Source organism: Ostrinia nubilalis, chromosome 17 (assembly GCF_963855985.1).
Source record: "Ostrinia nubilalis chromosome 17, ilOstNubi1.1, whole genome shotgun sequence".
NCBI lineage: Eukaryota > Metazoa > Arthropoda > Insecta > Lepidoptera > Crambidae > Ostrinia > Ostrinia nubilalis.
In genome coordinates, this window is record NC_087104.1 from 5,829,701 (window position 1) to 5,855,263 (window position 25,563).

At 36.1% G+C, this 25,563-nt stretch overlaps 2 protein-coding genes and 1 long non-coding RNA gene across 3 annotated transcripts; 2 read left to right on the plus strand and 1 right to left on the minus strand.

Moving 5' to 3' along the window:
- Positions 1 to 1,710: 1,710 nt before the first annotated feature.
- LOC135080227 (uncharacterized) lies at positions 1,711 to 6,546 on the plus strand. The gene is made up of 2 exons (XM_063974909.1): positions 1,711 to 4,402; positions 6,443 to 6,546. The coding sequence occupies exons 1-2, from the start codon at positions 1,711 to 1,713 to the stop codon at positions 6,544 to 6,546; spliced, it is 2,796 nt and encodes a 931-aa protein (XP_063830979.1).
- A 992-nt stretch (positions 6,547 to 7,538) lies between these two features.
- LOC135079939 (probable peptidoglycan muropeptide transporter SLC46) lies at positions 7,539 to 24,113 on the minus strand. Its single transcript, XM_063974583.1, has 5 exons — positions 23,060 to 24,113; positions 22,349 to 22,450; positions 9,675 to 9,896; positions 8,090 to 8,246; positions 7,539 to 7,787 (listed from the first exon to the last, which is right to left on the minus strand). The coding sequence occupies exons 1-5, from the start codon at positions 24,021 to 24,023 to the stop codon at positions 7,688 to 7,690; spliced, it is 1,545 nt and encodes a 514-aa protein (XP_063830653.1). The 5' UTR covers positions 24,024 to 24,113; the 3' UTR covers positions 7,539 to 7,687.
- On the plus strand, positions 16,153 to 16,918 carry LOC135079683 (uncharacterized). Its single transcript, XR_010258866.1, has 2 exons — positions 16,153 to 16,456; positions 16,636 to 16,918. It is a non-coding gene; the product is annotated as an uncharacterized LOC135079683 (long non-coding RNA).
- Positions 24,114 to 25,563: the final 1,450 nt, after the last annotated feature.

A 25,563-nucleotide genomic window follows, 5' to 3' on the forward strand; every position in this document is an offset into this window, starting at 1 on the left:
GAAACGTCTGTCAACGAAGTCATGTGAAAAATCCGCTGAATATTTGCTGAAGATATTGAAATAATCAAAACCGCAAGAAATATCGACGGGTCGACCCTCGAAGCCTGGTCTCCGTCTTCTGATCCGCAGGTTGGTGGTTTCCGTTTTATGCAGCTGTATTTTTGAGTTGTTGGAGTCACCAGCCGACCCCCGCATCATCTTTCTTCCCCGCAATTTTTTATTCCTGGTGTGGCTATTTACACGCCACACCATTTGTTGGTCCTTTCGAACCTGGATATTCCAGCTTATTTATTTTTCAAATATTTTACTTATTTAAAATATTTTACGTTTCAAATAACGTGACGTTCATACACCGCCGGCCATATTTTTCTGCAATTTGTTTATTTTCGCACTAATTTTTTCATAGTATTTTGCAGTTTTGTCATCATGGCAAATACGAAATTAAATTCGAAATTAAAATTATTGCTTTCCAAAAAAGAATCAATATTCGAAAGAATAAACACTTTATTCAATGCCTCGAAGAATATTTCCAATTTTGATTCAAGATTGAATCAGAAGTTTTTAGAGGAATCAGAAAGCATTTCTGAATTACATGAAAACTTTGAACACATACTGGATGAAATAAACGAAATTCAACTTGAAATTAACCCCAATTTTACTGTAACTTATAGTTCGCTCAGCGCGTTTGAAGATTTATATTCAAGCGTTAAATACGCGCGCAATAAGTTGTTATTGAAATCGCCTTCTAGTAATACGCAAAATGGTTGCTTTCAAATTAAACTGCCACCAATCGAACTGCCTTCGTTCGACGGTAAGGCTGAAAATTGGCCTATTTTCTATGAAATCTTCCGCACTAACGTACATTCTAATAAACAGCTGACGGATTCACAACGTGTGCAATATTTGATGAGTAAATTGACACACAGCGCCCTAAAAATGACCGCAGGTATCGTTCCTACCGGCGATACTTATAATATCTTGTGGGATAGTCTCGTCAAAAAGTACCAAGATAAGCGTAGTCTAGGTGTTCACTACGTCAATAACATCCTGGACATTAAAACATGTGTAGGTACCGCTGCGAGTCTTAATCCATTTGTTGAGAAGTTATCTTCATCTATTGCAGCTCTCAAACAATTAGATATTGAAAACTTAGCAGATTTTATTATTTTGCAATGTAGTTTGATTAAAATTGATTCTCAAACGCTTCAGAGTTTCGAGATTTCTGTAGGTGATAAAGAAATACCTACGTGTGATCAGTTCATATCTTTTATTCAAGACCGCGTTAAAATATTAGAGAGAACTCGCAATAATAGTAGTTCCAACACTGCTGCTGCTTCTGAGCCCCGTAAAAATAATTATTATAATAATAATCGGGACGCGCCGCAAAATAATAACACTTATAAATCTTTCGTTTCTAGTAACGATCCGCACCCGCGAACTCAAACGACCAGTCAGTGTATTCTATGCAAAGCTGACCATAGGTTGTATTCTTGTTCTCAATTTCGAGACAATTTTAACCCGCAGAAACGCTTCGAATTTATAAAATCTAAGGGCGGTTGCGTTAACTGTCTTAGTGTTTCTCATACTGCAAGTAAATGCAATTCACAACACACTTGCAATAACTGTGGCAAGCGACATCATTCGCTACTTCATTTTGACGTGCCCGCACCGCGAAAATATTCGCCCGCTACCTCTGCCGCGTCACAAACAATGCCGGCCGTAAACACCGCGCCACAGTGCACAGAGAAGTGCAGTAGTACTACTCCAACTCAACGAAATATGAATGATGCTTCTATTACTCTCACTTCGGAGGTGAGACCGAGTTCTACCATATTATTATCCACCGCTCAAGTATTTGCATCGCACCGCGCTAATAAAAATAAACAGGTTGTACGCTGTTTGATAGACAATGGTTCACAAAATCATTTGATAACTTTAGATTGTTGTAATAAATTGAACTTGCCCGTTAATAAATTGCATGATTCTTACCTGCAAGGCGTTGGCAAGTCTTCGAGACCTGTTCATGGTTTTACTTATTTTGATATCGAATCTCGTACTGATCCGAATAATAAATATCATATTTACGCTCTTGTGATCGACTGCATCACAGATCGTCTTCCCGCGAATTATGTTGATATAACAGAGGATATGACTTACCTCAATAACTTACCGCTTGCTGAATTATCCTGGAACATTCCTAGTGAAATTGATGTAGTATTGGGTGTTCAATTATTCCCTTATATTTATTTGGGGAATAAGGTGGAATCAGGTTCACGCGCGCCTACTGCTATACTTACTAGTTTTGGCTATGTGCTTATGGGTGACGTACCGGCTCGCTCTAGTCAATTGCCGACGCACTCAACTGCATTTTTTACCGCACTTCCGCACACTGAAATAGAATCAAGTTTACATAAATTCTTTGAATTAGAAGAGGTTCCTTCTAAAAGCTTTCTTAGCCCAGATGAGGCAGAATGCGAAAATATTTTTACCTCCTCGGTGATTTACCAGGATAAACACTTTAGTGTCGACTTACCGTTCTGCAAAGACCCATCTGTATTGGGAGATTCCCGTTCCGTAGCTTATAGACGTTTTCAAATGCTTGAACGAAAGTTTGACAAAGTGGATGGCTTACGTCAAAACTATAATAAAACCATAAATGAATATATTCAACAAGGTTATTTATCTGAAGCCCCCGAGGCAGACTCAGATGAGGGTTACTACATTCCGCACCACGCTGTATTTAAAGCTGGAAAGGACAGCGCTCGCGCCGTGTTGGACGCCAGCTGTAAAACTCAATCTGGTTTGTCACTTAACGATATTCTTTACGTTGGGCCGAACTTACAGTCTGACCTATTCTTACTGCTAATAGACTTCAGAATATTTCCTGTTGCAGTCACTGCTGATGTAAAACAAATGTTTCTTCGCGTAAGTGTGAATGAACACCATCGCAAATATTTGAAAATTCTCTTCCGTTTCGATCCTCAAGAACCTATACGCACTTATCAATTTAGTAGTCTACCCTTTGGACTCAAACCAAGTCCTTATATAGCTATGCGCACGATACGCAAGTTAGCGCACGACCATAGCGACCGCTTCCCTGATGCTGCTAAAGTAGTAAATACTCAATTTTTCATGGACGACTTTGTCTATTCGTTACCCGATGTACCGACCGCAACTAATTTATCCCGCGATTTAATTGATTTGTTCAAGTTAGGGTCCTTTGATCTTATCAAATGGACAAGTAATTCTCCCGCACTGCTTGAGGCTCTTCCAGACTCACACCGCTCACCTGTCAGTTTCTCTGATACAGGTAATAATAATTTTAAAATACTGGGATTGTCCTGGGAACCTGCTGATGATAATTTTTCCTTCACTACTGTCGCAGTCGACAGTAAATGTACAAAACGCAGTATTCTTTCTCTGGTTGCTCGCTTATTTGACGTTCTCGGCCTAGTTGCTCCCGTCGTCCTGTTTGCCAAGATTTTGGTTAAGGAACTTTGGTTAAGCAAGATAGACTGGGATGAAGTGCCTCCGGAATCCATTCAAAATCGTTTTGCTGCTTTTCTATTAGATTTGCCCGCTCTTTCGACCATGAGTATTCCGCGTCATATAGGTGTTAACATGGATTGCGCAGTAAACATTGTTGCTTTCTGCGATGCTAGTCTCAATGGCTATGGTTCCTGTATTTATTTACACATAACTGACCCTGCAGGTAATATTGTTGTCAGGCTTCTATGTGCTAAATCTAAAGTCTCACCAAGTAAAATCCAAACGCTAGCACGCTTGGAACTCGTCGCTGCTTTACTTCTTTCAAAACTTGTGCGAGTAGTTCGAGAGAGAATATCCGAGCGCATTCCAATTGTAGGAATATATGCTTTTTCTGACTCCACGATAGCACTTTCTTGGATACATTCGTCTCCTCATAGATGGTCTATTTTCGTTAGTAACAGAGTAGCCAAAATCCAAGAAAATCTACCGCCTCCTTGTTTTCATCACGTGTCGGGCAAAGAGAACCCCAGTGATTGTATGTCTAGAGGGATGTTACCTTCTCAGCTGATTTCTCATTCATTATGGTGGGATGGTCCAGTCTGGCTTCAAAGACCTGTCAATGAATGGCCTATCGATATATTTACTCCATTAGAGAGTGAAACTCTGCCAGAGTTTAAAGATAAAAGCAATACGCTTATTGTTGCTGCTCCTTCTGAGCCTTCTTTAATTGATGAAATATCGAACCACGTTAATTCCTGGAATAAGCTTCTAAACACGTTTTATTATATTCTGAAATTCACAAAAAGGTTGCCGAGTAATGAGCTCGTAGCCAATAGAAATGCGTCGGAGATTTTTATACTCAAAAGCATTCAGAGCGTTCATTTTAACAAAGAAATTGAATTGTTAAAGGCTGGTGAGTTGCCTTCGAAGCATCTCCGTGGCTTATCACTTTTCTTAGACCCTCACGGTGTAATTCGCATTAAGCGAATGCTAATTGATCATCACATAGAGTGGAAAATGATCCCTCCCCGCGCCCCACACTTTGGTGGTATATGGGAATCGAATATAAAAAGTGTAAAAACGCATATGTACCGTGTTGTAGGTAAACAACTTTTTACTTATGAAGAACTTCTAACAGTTCTTGTGCAAATTGAATGCATTTTAAATTCTCGACCGCTTGTAGCGATATCAGCTGATCCACATCCGGACGTCTTGACACCAGCACATTTTTTAATGTCCACTCCTTTGCGTTACTTGCCTTCAACAGAACTGAAAGATGAAAAATTAACTTTAACCAACCGCAAGAAACTTTTAGACCAGCTTGTTTTATCATATTGGAATAAATGGCGCCTCGAATATTTGCACACGCTGCAAGTTCGTCAGAAATGGTGCACACCTGAACGTTCAATCGAACTAGGTACGGTTGTAATAATAGGCAATGATAATGTACCGCCTTTGCATTGGGTACTTGGTGTAATTAGGGGAGAGGGGGGCAGCTTTGAACAATTTTCATACTTTATTAAATATCTTCCAAATTTGAACGATTTCATTAATTTTTTCTTCCTAGATAGAGGTCATGGTTATCACACAACAAAATAATGATGTTCTTCTTAATTATTCATGAACGCTTATTAAGATATTTAGATTTTTGCACAGACCTGTAAACGTTCAAAACTGCCCCGTAGTCGGGGCAGCCTTGAACACGCCTGGGGCAGTTTTGAATTAGTATTTTTTTCAATGAAATAAAACTGAATATTTATGAATGTGTATTTTTAAAATAATTAATAAACAAAATTTTAAATGATCAGTGTCATTTGGGATCAATTTAACATGTTAATTTTATTTTACATCACTCTGTACAAAGTAACACAAAACTTAGGGATATTATTAAAAAAAAAGTAAATATAAGATATATCAATTAACTAAATACTAATAAACTTTCTGTTTAATGACACATTAAAGACAAAACTGCATAATTTAAAAAATATCAATCAACTACTAAAACTAGCTTTTGCCCGGACTTCACCCAGCATGAAACTTTATCTGTCACAGTAAAGCAATCTGCTTATTTTTTATGTAAAAACCTTCTACGAAGTATTAGAAAACTTAAGGTTTCATAATACCTCTTAAAAAAGAAAATTTATAAAGTTCAAAGGTGCCCCAACCATTTCGTTCAAAGCTGCCCCATGGGTATATTTCCAGAAAAAAACATAAATTTAATAACGGAACATACTTTTATATCGCAATTTCTTATCAAATCTTCATTGAAACTATTTAAACTTCCATATAGTAAACAAACCACTCACTATTTTATAAAACTATGTCCACAAAATCCTTAGAACCAAAATAAAAAAGTGCGAAATTGGCAGTCAAAAACAAAAAACCACTTTTGCCGGTTAACCTACGGTTAGATATTAAAAATGAGATGTGACGGCTATGCGCATCAGTGCTGGCAATATAAATTATGATTTATACCATTGTAGCCTAAACCAGTGATTTTTAAATTCATTTGTTCTAAGCTGCCCCTGTCCAAAGCTGCCCCCCTCTCCCCTACCGAAGTTTTTCCCGGTTCCGATGGTGTGGTCAGAGTCGCTTCTGTTAGAACCAGTACTGGTGTCTATAAGCGCCCAGTAACTAAATTATATCCGTTACCTACACAATAACAACTTATAACGCATGTATTTATTACATTAACTATTTAGTTATTGCCTTGTTTCAATTTAAAATTTTAATATTATTTCTTGAATATTATTCGCATTATTATTATGCATTAATTTAAATACTTTAAAGCTCTTCGATGTGAGGACTTTATACATTTTGTTTTCTTTAGGGAATTGATTCTTATACGGTTTCCTGGATGTATTTTGAAGTTTTTGTTCATACTTAGCAAATTGCAATAATACGTCATGTTCCCCCTTTTCTTTCTTTTCTTATTATAATTTCTTTATTGAAGTCCTAATGAACTTCAAGGCGGGGAGCATGGTTGGGCCTATGTCCAACTTTCTTATCTTCCGTTTCTTCGGTGGCTCCAACTCTCAAAATTATCTAGCTGCATGAGATGGTTTCCCACTAATCTGTTTATCGGATTCGGGGCCAGCACCTTCGCAGGAGCCAACCTTCGCGGAAAACCTCTAGAGAAATTAAGAAGAAAAACTCTATGTTGTCTTGAAACGTCTGTCAACGAAGTCATGTGAAAAATCCGCTGAATATTTGCTGAAGATATTGAAATAATCAAAACCGCAAGAAATATCGACGGGTCGACCCTCGAAGCCTGGTCTCCGTCTTCTGATCCGCAGGTTGGTGGTTTCCGTTTTATGCAGCTGTATTTTTGAGTTGTTGGAGTCACCAGCCGACCCCCGCATCATCTTTCTTCCCCGCAATTTTTTATTCCTGGTGTGGCTATTTACACGCCACACCACATAGGTTTAGGTACTGTCCATCTTCAGTGACATTATCAAGGACTAATCAACTAAAAATCATAAAATAAAGGCACTAAGCAGGCTGATGCCGACTCCGAGTATATTAATCATGGTATACATTAATTGTCCTAATAAATAAATAATGTAATTATTTTCTACTTTTTAATGCAGGTTTTTTGGAGTCGGTTTTTAACTTTTTTGTGAAAATTAATCTATTTCATGCTTCTTAGTTGATTATTCCTTATTATTGCATTGTGATGTCACCCAGATGAACAAAGTGGAATAAGTAATCCGTGTGAATATCCTCGGGGACGACCTTAGTTTGTCCAGGGAACATCCCTGACTTCAACGACGGTCACCCAATTGGCGTCATACAGTCGATGAGGTTCAGTTTATTATTTACTAGCTTTCCGCCCGCGGCTTCGCCTGCGTGGAATTTTGTCTGTCACAGAAAAACTTTATCGCGCGCGTCCTTGTTTCAAAAACCGAGATAAAAACTATCCTTATGTCCTTTCCCGGGACTTAAACTATGCCAAATTTCATCAAAATCGGTTCAGTGGTTTAGGCGTGAAAGCAAGACAGACAGACAGACGGACAGACAAAGTTACTTTCGCATTTATAATATTAGTATAGAAGCATAGATTTATTGCAATAAAATACATTGACAAAACTTAAAACTAGGTAACTTAGGTACATTACATGCAACATTATATTCTGTAGTATTTTTATGGCAACTGAAATTGTGTGGGTATATAAATCAAATTAATATGTAAAATCATTTAAAAAGCAGTGACATCGTTTTCATATACATGCATCTCTTTCACCTCTGGGTGTGTAACAGCATCTCTTTGCTGTCTTCGATGCATAATGTAGAAAGAACTGAAAAAAAACGGATGAAATTGTTTACAATTATTAACTATTAGTTATTATGACCTATCGCTATCGAGGAAATGAGCTGTACCTTTATTCATTTATATTAAAATTATTATTATTATTTAGGTATAAACCTGTGTAATTAAAATAAATAAATAAATAAATAAATAAATAAATAAATAAATAAATAAATAAATATTTTAGAAAAAGAGCAACATCTTCAGCTTTATTTATTGTATAAAAAGATGTACGTCATTTGAATTAGCCTATGAGGTAGCTTAGCTTAGGCTATAATAGCAACAACTTACCCAAATATTATAATATCTGGGACCGTCATGATCGCCCCTACAATATAGAACGCCCCTGGAAATGTGTTGATTGTGTTTGAATATATCTTTGTATACAAAGGCATGTATATCACAGGAAGTAGCGCCTCAACAAAGCCGATAAGGGAACACATTTTACCTGTAAAGAAATGATCATTACATTTTACAAACACAAATGATAATATTATATTAATTTATATTAAATGTAATATAATATTCATCACCATTTCATCATCAAGTCATATCAGTCTCCACTGCAGGAGCTTTATACCCTGTTTTGTTTCCCAAAAGCAAAATTGGAGGATTTGACCTAGACCTACATCTGCTCTCGAAGGTTTGTAATATTGGAAATTTTATTTTTGTCTTACATGTTCCCAACAGGAGAAAATCGACTAAATCAATATTGAGCAAACATTTTAGACATGCGGGAGTATGTTAAGCCTAGTTTCAGGGAGGAGACTGCACCGTGCGAATATTTAGACGAACCACTTGGAGCCACTTTTGACTCCTCATCACTCAAAAACCACTGTGCATTAACACTTTAAATTTGGCACATGAGTTGAGACTTGCAAGATAAATATCAGCTTCAAATTTCATAAATATACTTCAAACGGTTATTTAGATATTAACGTTCAAAAATCGAAATTTAGTACACTAAAATCTATCTATCACCTGTGAAATGTTAAAATTTACTGGTTTTTTATTTGTTCCTTTGTATTTACACATCTACTTATCTGGATGCCAAATATGAACCTTCAAGGTCCTCTGGAAGTGGTTAGAATTTGATCTATAGGTCAGACATGTAGATTTTTGGACGTCAATACCTAAAGAACCGTTTGAGATATATTTATGAAATTTGAAGCTGATGTTTATCTTGCAAGTCTCAACACATGTGCCAAATTTGAGGTGTTAATGCACAGTAGTTTTTGAGTGATGAGGAGTCAAAAGTGGCTCCAAGTGGTTCGTCTAAATATTCGCACGGTGCAGTCCCCTCCCTAAAACTAGGCTTAACATGCTCCCGCATGTCTAGAATGTTTGCTCAATATTGATTTAGTCGATTTTCTCCTGAGGGGAACATGTAAGACAAAAATAAAATTTCCAATATTACAGACCTTCTAGAGCAGATGCCGCGAAAACTATACAAGATATAGAAAAAAACTACCATCTCACCTGTAGCAAATTGAATAAGCTTTTTTTGGTTCATAGTAGTCATGTCACTAGGACACATAGTTTCCGAGGATTAAGCGAAAAACCAAAAAGTGGTATGTACCTTTAAACCCCCCTCTCCCCGCCGGCTCAAGGGCTAAGGGCGGGGACTTTTACTATGTTCACCTCCTAACTAGTCTAAATAAAGTCCCGAAGTCAAAAATTGTGTTCCACGGTTTTCCATCTATAATGCTTTATTGACTGGACTAATAGTTTTTATTATTTTGTGTTAATTTTATCAATCGTATTACCTTCGTAACTTTGACAACATACATATAATATTATGAGTGGCTGATAAATATAAACGTCCTTAGGGAGCAAATCTTTGTGTAACTATGTAGCTATCATAACAAAAACATACCAACTTGATCTGGTTGCACAATTTTGGTTCCGAGCGATCGTACCGCAGTAGACGCAGGCCCTCCAAATATACCAAGGACGGGTCCAGCAAAGAAGTAATCTCTTGTTGGAGCGAGACCGGAGGTCAAAGTAGATAGCAGGTTAGAGGTGGTGGCGATGATACCAAGTAAACCGTCGTGCACCTTGAGCCACTTCACAAATATGCCCATTGCCAATGAAGTACCTGGAAAATGGCAACGGTAATACATAATAAAATTAAATGGTAATAGAAAATTATCATGAAAACATTTGACAAAAGCAAAAAGTTGCCATATCTACAGCCAGATTGGTTTTACTGTTTAACAAGAACAAAAGATGATAATAGTAGATACTAGGATACAATTGAACAAATATTTCAAGTCAGTTTTCATTTGGAAATTAAAATTCACTATGTAGAAACATTTCAATTTTATCTATACTAGTAGGGGGTAAAACGGGATCCACGCGTACGAAGTCGCGGGCGGCTGCTAGTATATTTATATTATACAGTGTGAGTCACGTTAAAGTGTACATATGAAAATAGATGAAACTAGAATAATTTTTATCGACAAAAAAGAGCTCAAAAAATTTTTGAGATTTTTTTTAAATTTTTTATAGAATTTTTTTTCTTCCAATTACTTATTGTAAAGAAAACGTAATAACTTTTAAACTAAGCGGTATATCCTGATAAAATAAAAACAGTAATAATGATAAATAACAGGCGATACTAAAAAAATACATAAAATACACAAAAAATGCCAACAAATAATAAAAAAAGAAACTTTTTGAAAAAAATCTGCTTTTAAATTCGTGTTTTTTTTGGTTATTTAATAAATTTCTCCAAAAAATGCCCCTATAACCGGTGGTTTTTATTACTTTGTATTATTCTCTATCGTATTACCTTCGTAAAACCAAAAATCGCATGTCTCTATCTCTATCACAACGTTTGCAATGATCGTTTGAACTAAGCCTCTCCGGGCGCGCCATTCAACGCTTCGTTAACAACGAAACTGAAAATGGCTCTAGATTTGTAAATTTGATAAAGACAAGTTAGATCTCAAACAAAAACAAAAGATTTCGAAGTAAAATAAGCATTTTAGTTAAAATTAAAATTTTCTCTACCTGTAGCGGAGAATAATGTTTATGGCAGGCCTTTGTTCAAACGATCATAGCAAATGTTGTGATAGGGATAGAGACATGCGATTTTTGGTTTTACAAAGATAATACGATAGAGAGTAATACAAAGTAATAAAAACCACCTGTTATAGGGGCATTTTTTGGAGAAATTTATCAAATTACCAAAAAAACATGAATTTAAAAGCAGATTTTTTTCAAAAAGTATCATTTTTTATTATTTGTTGGCATTTTTTGTATATTTTATGTATTTTTTTAGTATCGCCTGTTATTTAGCATTATTACTGTTTTTATTTTATCAGGATATACCGCTTAGTTTAAAAGTTATTACGTTTTCTTTACAATAAGTACTTGGAAGAAAAAAAATTCAATAAAAAATTAAAAAAAAATCTCTAAAATTTTTTGACCTCTTTTTTGTCGATAAAAATAGGTCTAGTTTCATCTATTTTCATATGTACACTTTAACGTGACTCACACTGTATATCGACGATCTGGTGAAGGTCGCGGGAGGTGCCTGGATGCAAGCAGCGCAGGACCGGTCTTTGTGGAAATCCTTGGGGGAGGCCTTTGTCCAGCAGTGGACGTCTTTCGGCTGAAACGAACGAACGATATACAGGGTGTTAGGTAAATGGGTATATGAGCCGACACTAGCCCATGTTAAAATGGGCATATAAATGGTATGGTGACGTCAGAAAATTGATATCTCCATTTTAATTATTTTAATTTTCATATAAATCGGATTTTATAAAATTTATTTTGTATGAAAATTTAAAAAATTAAAATGTGATATCAATACCCACCATACCATTTATATGCCCATGTTAACATGGGCTAGTGTCGGCTCATATACCCATTTACCTAACACCTGTATACTTATATTAAATCTATAGAGAGGTCAATTCTGTACATAAAATATATTTTCAAAATAACTATCAGGTGATTAGTGATCGATACTGATGCAAAAAATGCAATCAGTAAAATTGTCTGTTTGTCTATCTGTCTTTCTGTCTGTCTGTCTGTCTGTATATTCCTTATAGAAACAAAAACTACTGGACGGATTTTAATGAAACTTGGTACAATTATTCTTCATACTCCTGGGCAGGTTATAGGATAGTTAGGAGCAGAGTAGTGAAGGGAAATTTTGGGGAAAACGGGAGAAGTTACTCCATTTTTAAGCTTCCGTCGCGTGTGCAGCCTTAAGGCCGGGTAGCAGAGAAAATGGCGAAAATGAGGTTTTCATTTTTCATTTTTGAGGTACTAAACAGTAAAATTAAAGGCTAAGATTTTTATTGGGCATAGTTGAGGATATTTTCTAGGGCTATTAACGGATGGAAACACGATTTGATGAAGTTGACTCGATAGAATAAATTCCCAAAGTTACCTCTATTCGTTTTCTATTTATGGTTTTATTTTTAAAATAAGCGATTTGAGATTCTAAATCTTTTACTAAACTAAAGTTCAGAAATAACTTGAGGGCTTTTAACGGATGAAATTTTTATATTGCGTCTTATTTAGTTACTATGTTAAAAAATGTGGAAAAAATCGTCCATGACGGCTTGGACAATCTCAATCAGTCGCGCGGTGGCGCTTACGGAGGACGGACGCGTGTCAGTTTTTTGGCCGTGACAGTTCGCGATTTGTCAATATTTTTGACAATGATGACTTTGATGAGTCACAGTATAATAATATCAGTGTTACTGGAAAAAAATTAAATTTTTGATAATTAAGAATTATCAATTTTGTCTACCTATTGGAATTTAAATCGTTCGCATCCTTTTAAACGAAGACTCTACTCATGATACATAGTACATTCCTCAAATATGAGACAAAACCAATGAGTTAAAATTACATTTTAATAGTACATACAATCGTCTTACACTCTTTAGAAGAGCACACTGACACAAATAAATAATAAAAAATACTGTCTAAGGTCTGTAGCTAAAGGTCTAAGCTGTAAGATAGAAGAATCTTCTAGCCAAAAAGATGGCAGATGCAGCAGATGTCAACGGATTTAAAACTGGAGTTCATATGACTCCTTGTAGACTTGAGTCTCTAGAGCGTCTCTTCCTCCACCATGCGTAAGAATTTTCACAAAAATACTGTCTAAGGTCTGTAGCTAAAGGTCTAAGCCGTAAGATAGAAGAATCTTATAGCCAAAAACATGGCAGATGCAGCAGATAGCAACGGATTTAAAACTGGAGTTCATGTGTATCCTTGTAGTTTTGAGTCTCTAGAGCAGTGGTTCTTAACCTTTAAGTCATGAGGGACCATTTCACCAAATTTCTGTCTTGTCAGGGACCACCTCATAATCGGTCAAAACCAGTTTGACTGCAAAAATCAGTTAAAAGTGGTTTTGACCAAAGTGTGCAAGTGCACATCGTGGACCACTTGGAATGCCTCCAGGGACCACCAGTGGTCCGCGGACCACCGGTTAAGAACCACTGCTCTAGAGTGTCCCTTCCTCCACCATGCGTAAAAGTTTTCCAAAAAATACTGTCTGAGGTCTGTAATAAAAGTCTAAACTGCAAGATAGAAGAATCTTTTAGCCAAAAACATACTGTGGTTATAAAGGTGTACCAAGGGTACATGCTACACCTTTTTATTCGATTGTAAGAGTACTGGTTTACTCACAAATCCGTTTTATCTGATTTTAGAAATCATTTAATTACACTGGTGTTTATCATTCAAATCAATGACTAATATTTGAACTAATTTGGACATATCAAGGTCTATCATTGGTATTTTTTTCAAACTTCTGCGTTGAGCCATTTACGAGATCTGGGACATCACAAAACATTACCCCAGCAAAATTCTAAATAACTTGAGAACCGGAACACGAACAAATTTTGCTATTCGTGGACAAATTACTACGCAACAAGAGCTATCTATCCATGTATTTGATTCCGGGATAGAACGACTTTCAAAAAAAAATTTGCCAGGGTAATGTTTGAAACGTTACCCCAGCAAAATCTGTGTTTTCCTAATAACTTTAAAACTATAATTTGAACGAATTTTGCTATTAGTGGACAAATTTCTGCTCACGATTGACAACTGCTATACTCTCGACTCTCTAAAGCACAACATTTATAAAAATTTTGCTGCGGTAATGCACTCCAGGTAACCGTGTGTGATGCTCATTGCTCATAGTGATTTTCGATACAGAGCCCCGTACATACGTTATACATAAATTATGGAAAGAAAACACCCAGAACAATACAAACAAATATGTATGCAATTTTAGTAAAGTGATATTTTTATTTATTAATAAACAAAAATACTGAACAAAGTTGATGCGTGTACTGATTAATGTAATTACTAGTAAAGCTTTGTGAATTGCAACAACTATAATTTATTATCCAAGCTCTAAATAATCGCTACTACGACTACGAGTAACTGATCATAAAATGTTTTTCCAATCGCTCAAGCTCCCGAGGATCTACCGATAGGTCGGGTGACGTAATCTTGAAATACTTTTAGCCGGCGCGGAACTTCCGGAAGGTCGGGTGACGCCACGCCTCTTTGAACCGTGTTTACTTTGGCAGTTATATTCTATAAGGTGTTATTTTTTGTACTGATCATACTTTACCAACGCATCTAATAAAATCATACAAATACAACCCGGGTGTTTTTAAAAAAAAATTCAGGCTAGTTTTTGTTTTTACTTTTCCTAACAAAAAAAAGATATTATTTTTACAACCATCCTGTCTTCACTCACTGCCTCTCTCTCTTTCTTTACTCATTTCATTCATACGAGTACGAACAGTGGCCGCGCGCATTCATTCAACGTTCACACACATAAAGGTTTGATTACACTAAACCTACGTTACCAAAAATTATCACTCGTGAGTATGTACGATGTTACGTCATGTTAATAGGTACTACGCGCTGGGAGAAACAAAATCTAGCTACATAAGTAGGTAAATAAGTGTATTTTCATTAGTGTAATAGCGGGGGACTTTTCCAACGAACCGAGGCGAATCATCCGCGTTAAACTAGAAATTTAAAAAAGGATAGAAATTGGAATTCAATATCTACGGTTTCGTAATGCCTACGCAATTTATTTAGAGACGTAATAAAAAATTGATAGGTACATACCTATTACTACTTCGCTTCGCTTCAGTGGAAATGCACCCTAATATTGAATATGAATAGGTGTTGTAAATAAAACTCACTGATCAATTTTCCTGGTTTTAATTCCTAAATTATGATTTGCCATCACACTTTAGATTCATTGATTTTACTTATTCACACATTTACCTATTTTGAATGTTGTTATTTAAAGTTCCTAGGTTATTATTACACTAATCACAATACATTTTGAACGTCAAGCCTTTGTTGAATGTTCACGTAAACACTGTCTTGCACTGTCTAATCTAGCCACGATCGAATTGAGGTAATGCTTTCGGGCTGCACACTTGCTTGCTGTTCACTAGACACCACGTCGGATGTTGTATTCACAATTCGCGCACTAACTTTTTTACGGAAAAAGTCCCTTTCGCGTAAACAAGCACTCATCTGTCCAAATCACACTGTAGGTATGTACCTAGGTAGACTTCCGCAATAACCATCGATAGAACTAGGTCGCGGTCGTGGCCCTCTGGCAACAACTCCTTGATAAGGCATTCCGTATTTTTACGCAAAAGCCGCCGTCTGCGGCGCTCGCATCTGGGTACCGCCAGCACTGTGCCGGTGATTGAAATTGAAATCCAGAACTTCGTCCTCGAAGCGCACGGAATCTCGTCAAGTCAGGATACGGCTGCGCTCCCTGAAGCGCTGCGCGGCTCCAAATAAGCAAGGTATGAAGGTTTTCGACTCGTCAATGTTTCTCGTCGGCCAGTTAGTGTGCCCGAAACATAATTTCACCTGCGTTTTGTTATTGATCAAGCGCGGCATTGTAATAAATCACACATACACTGCAATACGTTTGGGCGCATTGGACGGACTGGGACGATTATTTATGTTGTTGCGCTCCCGCATGCCGATCGGCGGCTCGGCGCGGGCTGTGGGCGCGGAGCGACTGGCAGCGATATCAATATGGCCGACTCACGCGGCGCGGCACGTGGCAGTGGTCGTTGCCCTCGGCCGGCTACTACGATAGTGCGTACAAACGAATACTCACCGCGCTCAAAGGATGATTTATTTTTTATTTTTTTCGAAACATTCTTTGTCGTTTTACTCGAAAACTAGCCTGATTTTTTTTTTAAAAACACTTGGGTTGTATTTGTATGATTTTATTAGATGCGTTGGTAAAGTATGATCAGTACAAAAAATAACACCTTATATATTTATTCGATTCTAAAAATTAAATATATTCCCAAAAATTTTGAAAGTTGTTTTAATTTGTATCACATAGATATGATTTGTATTAGAAAGTGCTGTGAGTGTGACGCTTGAACCAACCAACTGCGTATTTCTAAACTGCGTATTTCTATTGGCTCCGTGCACGATTACAGCGCCAACTAGCGTCCACAACTTTGTGGGTTCTGTCACATTGACATTTAGGTCGTATATTTGTGAAAAAATATCGAAATGAAAAAATAACAAATATTTTCAACTAATAAATTGTTGTGATACCACGATTTGGGTGGAAAAAAGGTTTTGAAATCATTTTGGTCATTCAAATCAAATGAGGTAAGTCCAAAAAGTGTGTTTAATTTTGATTGTGTCAGGGTTTGTTTACTTCATTTATAGTTGTAGTTTTACAGTAAAACAAAAAGAAAAAGCTACTTTAACGGTTTCATTATATAACAGTAAATATATTTAAATGTTTCTGTATCGCTCGCTAGTAATAAATTAAATATCGTTTTCAGATCGAAATGAGTATCGTTTTGAAGACCGGGTTTGTGAGAGTTACAATATCAAATTCCAACTACAAACCGTATTTAAAGGAAAGTTGTTGGTATTGGCTGGACAAGTCCGAGATGTAGAAGAATTAAGAACAAAACAAGGGCAGAGTTCAATAATTCACGCTCTCATCATAAGGCAAACATCTGTGCACAACAACTACTGTGACTCATTTTTGTACTACCACGTTGTATAGTTTAGTTATTTCCAAATTGTAAACGGCTATTAAAACAGCCCTATCGAAATACAGTCCACTCTTTTATTTAAGTTCCCAGTAGGACCCTTTTCATGCGATTAATTAATGATATTAAAATGTATTATGTAGAATCGCTTTGCCATTGACAGATACATCTGATGACAGAGCTTACATTATTTCTACTTTTGACCACCATGAGCGCTGCGATAGATTATGTCCCCCCCACCTAGTACTTCGCACCCAGCGAATACTGTGTAGCCGCGAGAGCTCTTTGGCGCGCTGTCTTCGGCGAAGTATTGCGCGCGCAGATTTTGACAGCGCGAAATACCTACTTTAGCAGAAATACCAAGCCTTAATGGTTAAAGTTACATAGAAATCAAGTATGACGGAAATATATCTAAATATACAGTGTGAGTCACGATAAAGTGCACATAATTATGAAAATATGTGAAACTAGACCTATTTTTATCGACAAAAAAGAGGTCAAAAATTTTTTTAGATTTTTTTTTATTTTTTTATAGAATTATTTTTTTTCCAATTACTTCTCGTAAAGAAAACGTAATAACTTTTAAACTAATAGGTATATCCTGATAAAATAAAAACAGTAATAATGCTAAATAACAGGTGATAATAAAATACATAAAATACCCAGAAAATGCCAACAAATAATAAAAAAATATACTTTTTGAAAAAATTCTGCTTCTAAATTCGTGTTTTTTTTTTTTTTTTTTTTTTTTTTTTTTTTATGTGATAGGAGGCAAACGAGCAAACGGATCACCTGATGGTAAGTGATTACCGTCGCCCATAGACACCCGCAGACCCAGGGGCGTTACAGGTGCGTTGCCGGCCTTTAAGGTAAAGATACGCTCTCCTCTTGAAAGCTTGCTATTTGATCAATTCCTTCAAAAAATGCCCCTATAACAGGTGGTTTTTATTGCTTTGTATTATTTTATATCGTATTACTTTTGTAAAACCAAAAATTGCATGTCTCTATCCTTATCACAACATTTGCTATGATCGTTTGAACAAAGGCCTGTCACCACATTATTCTCCTTATTTGAAATCAAGTTAGATTTCAAATAAAAACTTACAAATCTAGAGCCTCTTTCAGTTTCGTTGTTAACGAAGCGTTGAATGGCGCGCCCGGAGAGGCTTAGTTCAAACGATCATTGCAAACGTTGTGATAGGGATAGAGACATGCGATTTTTGGTTTTACAAAGGTAATACGATAAAGAATAACACAAAGTAATAAACACTACCTATGGGGGCATTATTTGGAGAAATTTATCAAATAATCAAAAACACACGAATTAAAATGCAGATTTTTCTCAAAATGTATCATTTTTTAATTATTTGTTGCCATTTTCTGAGTATTTTATTTATTTTTTTAGTATTGCCTGTTATTTAGCATTATTACTGTTTTTATTTTATTAGGATACTAGCTGTGCCCGCGACTTCGTCCGCGTGGAATAATGACTTTGGGTAGGCAGTTTTAATAATTTATTCTAATTATTTTACAAATAGCTTTTGCCCGCGACTTCGTCCGCGTAGAAGACGAAAAGTTCTCATAGGATATTTAAATGGTTTTTAATGTTATTATCTGTAAATGTTTGAATATGCAGTTATTAAATGTTAGAATATGCAGCTCGGCCTTTGATCCGGTGAAAGTTACTCGGTGGTATTATCTTTTTACAATGAAATCGAAATCTTTTAGTGTAGACACTGTTTAATTGTATAAGTCACTATTGCATGCCGTGGCAACCTTTAATTAAGGCAGTACCTACTTAGATTAAGTTTAAATACGTTGTAAATATTGATTGTCTTCTAGTGTATGTCTTGTTGGTTGACCTATCTATACTTATAATAAATCTGTAGAGAGGTCAATTCTGTACATGAAATATATCTTTAAAATAACTATCAGAAAGTGATTAGTGATCGATACTGATGCCAAAAATGCAATCAGTAAAATTTTTGTCTGTCTGTCTGTCTGTCTGTCCGTCTGTATGTTCCTTATAGAAACAAAAACTACTAGACGGATTTTAACGAAACTTGGTACATTTATTCTTCATACTCCTGGGCAGGTTATAGTATACTTAGGAATTCCCACGGGAACGGGAATTAACGGGAAAATCCTTTTGTATGAAAAATCTAAACCGCTTAAGTTAGACGCTTGAAATTTGGCATGCAGGTATCTTAGTAAACTTGAAGCTTAGTTACAACAGGATATTGCAAATTTCCCACGGTAACGGGAGTTAGCGGGAAAAAACATTTGTATGAAAAAATCTAAACCGCATAAGTTAGACGCTTGAAATTTCTCATGCAGGTGTCTTGGTAAACTTAAAGCTTAGTTACAACAGGATATTGCAAAATTCCCACGGGAACGGGAGTCGGCGGGAAAAAACATTCGTATGGAAAAATCTAAACCGCTTAAATTAGACGCTTGAAATTTGGCATGCAGGTATCTTAGTAAACTTAAAGCTTAGTTACAACAGGATATTGCAAAATTCCCACGGGAACGGGAGTTAGCGGAAAAAAACATTTGTATGAAAAAATCTAAACCGCGTAAGATAGATGAAGGGGGTAAAACGGGATCCACGCGTACGAAGTCGCGGGCGGCCGCTAGTTAAATAAATAAAAACTACACCTACCGCAGTATTTGTTGGTAAACAATATTTTTTTATTTTCCTACGGGTGCTAGAATCACCAAGCTTCCAGCATGCCACATACAACTGGCCGTGGGTGAAACAGCTTTTCCTCAAGTCTACTCCCGCTACCTTATGGGATGGGCCTCCGCTATAACTCTCAAGGGGCGCCCGCGAGGCCATATTAGTTGCCTCGATTACATTGCGATCCAATGTTTAAACTTGCAATCTGACATTAAGTCAGTAAATGCACTAAGGAGTAATTGATATCAACTTTCAAGCAAATCACCACCAAAATAACTTTTTACCCCTATTTGACATAGCTAGGAGATGAATTTCAATAAAATACGAAATACATCTTTCATTAATTCTGTTAAATAATGTTGATGCAAAATTTGAAGTAGGTTGGACGAAGGAATCACTTTATCCCATACAAACTTTGCCCTCCTTTTTCACCTCCTTAGGGGTAGAATTTTAGAAAATCCTTTCATATCAGATGCCTACGTCATTCAAAGAACACACCCTTCAAATTTCAGGTCTCTACGGTGAGCAGTTTAGGCTGTGCGTTGATCCATCAGTGGCGCGCTCAGTACTTGATCGTTATTTTGCTGCGATGTTATTTTAAAACTTGCTGCGATGTTATTTTAAAACTGCGATATCTTCTAAGATATTTATTGAAATCGAATAATTTAAAGGGCAAGTATGTTTAAAATTAAATACTTGTGATGAATAACTTATTTATTTGGATAAGGATTAATATCATGTTTATGAAAACGCCTTCGCAAATAATGCATTATTTTAAAACAGATTTTTTTTTGCATAAAAAAGGTTACTATGAGCCAACCTTAAAAGATAGACATATGCTTTCGCGGACTTTTTTGTAGAACTTTTAAAGGGGAACAATCTTGTCATACTTAATTTTTGCGAAACTTTAACCGTTTACGCAGCGTCAGCTCTCAAAAGGAAAAAATCACTGATTTGAAACATTATTCATTGGTGCTCCGCTCCTATTGGTCTTAGCGTGATGATAATATATAGCCTAAAGCCTTCAGGAACTAACGGGCTATCCAACAAAAAAAGAATTTTTCAAATCGGTCCAGTAGTTCCTGAGATTAGCGCGTTCAACCAAACAAACAAACAAACAAACTCTTCAGCTTTATAATATTAGTATAGATACCTCTTAGTTAAAAGTTATTACGTTTTCTTTACAAGAAGAGATTGGAAGAATAAAAATTCTATAAAAATTAAAAAGAATGTAAAAAAAATTTTTGACCTCTTTTTTGTCGATAAAAATAGGTCTAGTTTCATCTATTTTCATATGTACCTACACTTTAATGTGACTCACACTGTATGTATAAAGGGAGAAACTGACTGATTGACTGACTGACTGACATATCAACGCACAGCCTAAACGGCTAAACGTAGGCACTTAAAATTAAGAAGGGACGTAGCTTAGGTACCGTAGAGGTGCACTAAGAAAGGAATTCCCGAAATTCCCACGGGAACGGGAATTAGCGGGAAAATCCTTTTGTATGAAAAATCTAAACCGCTTAAGTTAGACGCTTGAAAGGCATGCAGGTACCTTAGTAAACTTATAGCTTAGTTACAATAGGATATTGTAAAATTCTCACGGGATGTTTTTTCCCGCTAACTCCCGTAGTTAGCGGGAAAAAACATTTGTATGAAAAAATCTAAACCGCGTACCTAAGATAGATGAAGGGGGTAAAACGGGATCCACGCGTACGAAGTCGCGGGCGGCCGCTAGTTTATCATAAAAATAAAACCGACTCCAAAACATACACTAAAAACTATAAAAATAATTACAAATTAATATTTATACCATGATTGATACTTCTGGAGTTTTTTTTAATTTAAAATTAACTTATTTCTTTCTTTTTATAATAATAACAAATTAATTTCTTTCGACCACATTATGATCATAGTGTTAGTAAATAAGTACTTAAAAATTATAGGTTAGTAAGAGACATACATTTGGTTTGATTTAAAATTGAAAATAAGCATCTGCGGTCTGCCAGCAGTGCCAGCACATGAATCATTGAGTAATGATTCAGGTACCGCCAATCAAGCCTCGACGCAAACATGCCAAGCCCCCCCCCCCCCCCTCTCTAAAAACTAAACTCTTGGCTTGAAAAATTTGTAATAATACTGCTTTTCATGAACTTTCAAGGAAAACTATAACGGTCAAGATACATTCGTTAGTTTAATGCCCGTTTTCACCATCAATCCCTATTTTTTAAGTAAACCCTATGGTAACAAATAACAGGAATTTTGTTTACATGGGGGTCACTTAAAAATTAGGGATTGATGGTGAAAACGGGCATAAGAGTAATAGTCATTTAAATCATGGAATATTATATTTCTTAACTTGTAAAAATTCTTTAGAAGAAAATATTAAAAGTGACTTTAGATGAATTGCTTGCTTCTGAAATATGTTCTGAGTAATTGCTTGCTTCTGAAATATATTGTGTTAACGACGGATAACTACGGAACCCTACACTGCGCGTGGCACGGCACGCACTTGACCAATTTTTACCTTTTAAAGTAAGGAACCGTAGAAATGAACACTGTGAATATAAATATTTATTTCTATTTGTTTATCTACTATATAAAAATAAGTCGGGTTTTCCTCCCTGACGCTATAACTCCAGAACGCACGAACCGATTTCCACGGTTTTGCATTCGTTGGAAAGGTCTCGGGCTCCGTGAGGTTTATAGCAAAGAAAATTCAGGAAAAATTTCAACAGAAAAGCGGGAAGGGGGTAAAACGGGATCCACGCGTACGAAGTCGCGGGCGGCCGCTAGTTAAATATAAAATCTTACCGACGAGTCCCATGATCAAAGCAAACGTTGTATACAGAGATTGATCCACTAGACCCATCTGGTACCTATTCAATGTGTAGAGGTACAGGCATGCTTGTTCACCTGAAAAGTGCATAAGTGGGTTTATGTTAGAAATAATGGGTAGGTATGTTTGTATATATGTCAACGTGAAATTGTGAACTCTGTCAGTTTATAATATAACGCGTTAGATTGTAAACTGACAGTGGGTTAGGTTAGGTTAGATTGTAATTTAACTACGTCAGATTATAATCTGACGGAATTCACAATTTTACGGTGACATATACATGAGAAGCTTTACCATTTCTCTATTCTTAGGATTACGTATTAAGTATACGATTTACAAACAAAATAAAAAAAATGCAATTAATTGTATGATGTTACCTACTTGATTAGCAACTTTGTTAATACATAATATGTATAACGTCTCTTATGACTTATCTTGACAGGCTTCGTTTCCAATGAAAGTAAATAATATGGTTTGTTATTGTTTAAATTAATAGACGATTAAATATAATAAGTAAAAAAAAATTAAATGACATTCATGTCTAGTGTTCTTTAGTCCAAACGTTCATTCAAATCAGTTTGAGGTGATAAATATTATGAAAATATAGAATCGAATCAGGAAAATACTGTGTTTTTAAAAGTAGTTTAAATTGTTGGTACTTTTGTTTGCTAAACTATAGGTCTTACCTGCAACAGGACCTTGTATAACAATGTGGGCACAAATTACTAAAGTAATCTTCAATAGCTGCTTCCCACGACTTGTGAACACTAACGATAGTGTGCCCCAAACATTCTTCGGGTGAAAAAAGCTTATCAGTTTATGAAAGAAACTTCCTTCAATTTCCACTCTTCTGACATCTTGAATTCTTATCAGTGCGTAGAAGAAACAAAACATATACATAGCCAGTGAAATTCCGAATATTCCAAAGTAACCGAGATTTACAGTTAGTATGCCACTTATTGCATTTGCCAAAGGGGAACCCAATGACACTAAAACACCCGCTACACCCATTCTGAAGGTACGCGACTCGGGGGTGGTGACGTCAGCTAAATAACTGTATGACCCCATCAAAATTACATACAGACCTCCAGTAAACGTGGATGAGCTTGCTTCTATTAGTGCCATCACCCACAAGGGCCACTCCAGAAAGAAGTACGTGCCGGCAAGAATTCCTACTAATGATCCAATTTCTCCAATGACAGGTATAAGTAATAAGTATTTCCTGTTTCCTGTTTTATCACTCCATGCTCCAACAAACAATATCATTAGAGCTGGTATTCCGAATGTTATAGGTTCCCTCCAAGCTGTCATATCTGCCACAAGAACTGAGGCCTTCTTCAGGGCCTCTATGGTAGTATTGTCATCCTGAATGCCTTCCACTACCTTCCTACAAACCTCCTCTGTCTGATTTAAGTCAACTCGGCATGCTTTTTCCATATTAAATTTCTGCATAGCCGTCGATGAAAGGATTGTTGGTATAATGTAGCAAACCAAAAATGGCTCCACAGTCAACAATAGGATAAGAGATTTCATTCGTTTTATTAATCTGAAGGGTTCCTTCTTTCCATCAGTTTTTTGTTCGTTACCGTTAGCACTGTTAATTTGGGCAGCATTTGTTTTGTTCACATCGCTATTTGTGTCACTATTCATTTTTCAGTTTTCTATCACAAATTAATGGTAAATCGTCGGTAACCAATGTGTATTTGCTAGCTATAACAAGTTGCGACTGAGAGATGCGGATTTTCTGTGACCAAATAAAAAAAACTTGCTTCAAGCTCATCCTAGAACAACTTTGCAAAGTTCAACCGCATACTTACTATTAGTATTTTTTTCCTGTCCATTTAAATAAATCTTTAATAAAACCACCACGTCATCATGGTGATTATCTATCGTGGACCACGATAGATAATCACCATTCGTGGTAAATTGAGTATTGGTAGGTATTTAGTTATGCGCTGAATGAAGTTATAGGCCTTTCCACAAAAATGGAATTTCGAATCTAAATGTCATATTTTTTGATACGGTCCCACCGTAAGAACTGTTGACGGTTCACGTGCCGCACTATCGCCAATAATCGCAAACCAGTATATTATCACTAGAATGACGGCAAAATTTAACTACCTAGAAAGACGGACGCCGGTCATATGACTGCACTCGTAATAAAACACTGTTTGTTTACAAAATACTAGGTAAGGTTTTACAAAACAATAAATTAATAATAAGTTAATATTTTATTTTTTATATTCAATCGTTTTTTTTCACTTCAGTGTTTTATTATCATAACAAGATCCAAATAATAGCTTACGACATCTATCACATACTTAGTAGTTATTTCACTTCTTCTTAGGTGCGAGGCATGGTTGTTTATACTCAAAAACGTTATAACATACTAAACATGAATTGAAATGATGAAATATATTACTTCTGTGATCAAATGAAATAAAGCAACAAAAACTCAACGCCATAACAACAACAGTATCCTCATACTAAAAACATTTTACTAATATAAGTCCAAAGTAAAACGCGCCGTTTTTATAGGTACAACTACATTTTAAATAATAATAAAAGCAAATTAAAATAATTTAATCATGTAGTTTTGAGATACTACCCAAAATAATAAAGTTTAGTCAAAACCTCTATGATTTATTAAGGTTTGAAATTCAAACTGCAGTCAAATGACTTGGGCTTGCTCGCTTTTTAGTACTTTGGAGGAGAATTTCTCCGAATAACATACAGGATGTTTCCTGTAAGGTGTCGACAGACAACATACACAGAATGTTTTTTCGGCCGTTTGGTGTAGTGGTTCGAAACGGACTACTATTCCAGAGGTAGCGGGTTCGATTTCCGCACAGTACAAACATTTGTGTGCATGAACATATTTGTTTGTATTGGACTGGGTGTTTTCTATGTATAATAAGTATGTATTTACAAAAAAAAAAAAAGTATTCAAGTATGTTTATATCCGTTGTCTAGTACCCATAGTACAAGCTTTGCTTAGTTTGGGACTAGAAACGCAGTATAAAATGTCCAAAGATATTTATCTATTTATTTATTTTCTGTAAGGTGTCAAGCCGAGGCCAGTAGGCCTAAGATGCGCGCCGTATTAACTTTTATCGACGTCAAAATGTATGGGCAAAATCGATAAAATGGCGTGATAACCGCTTATCGCGGCGCGCATCTTAGGCCTACT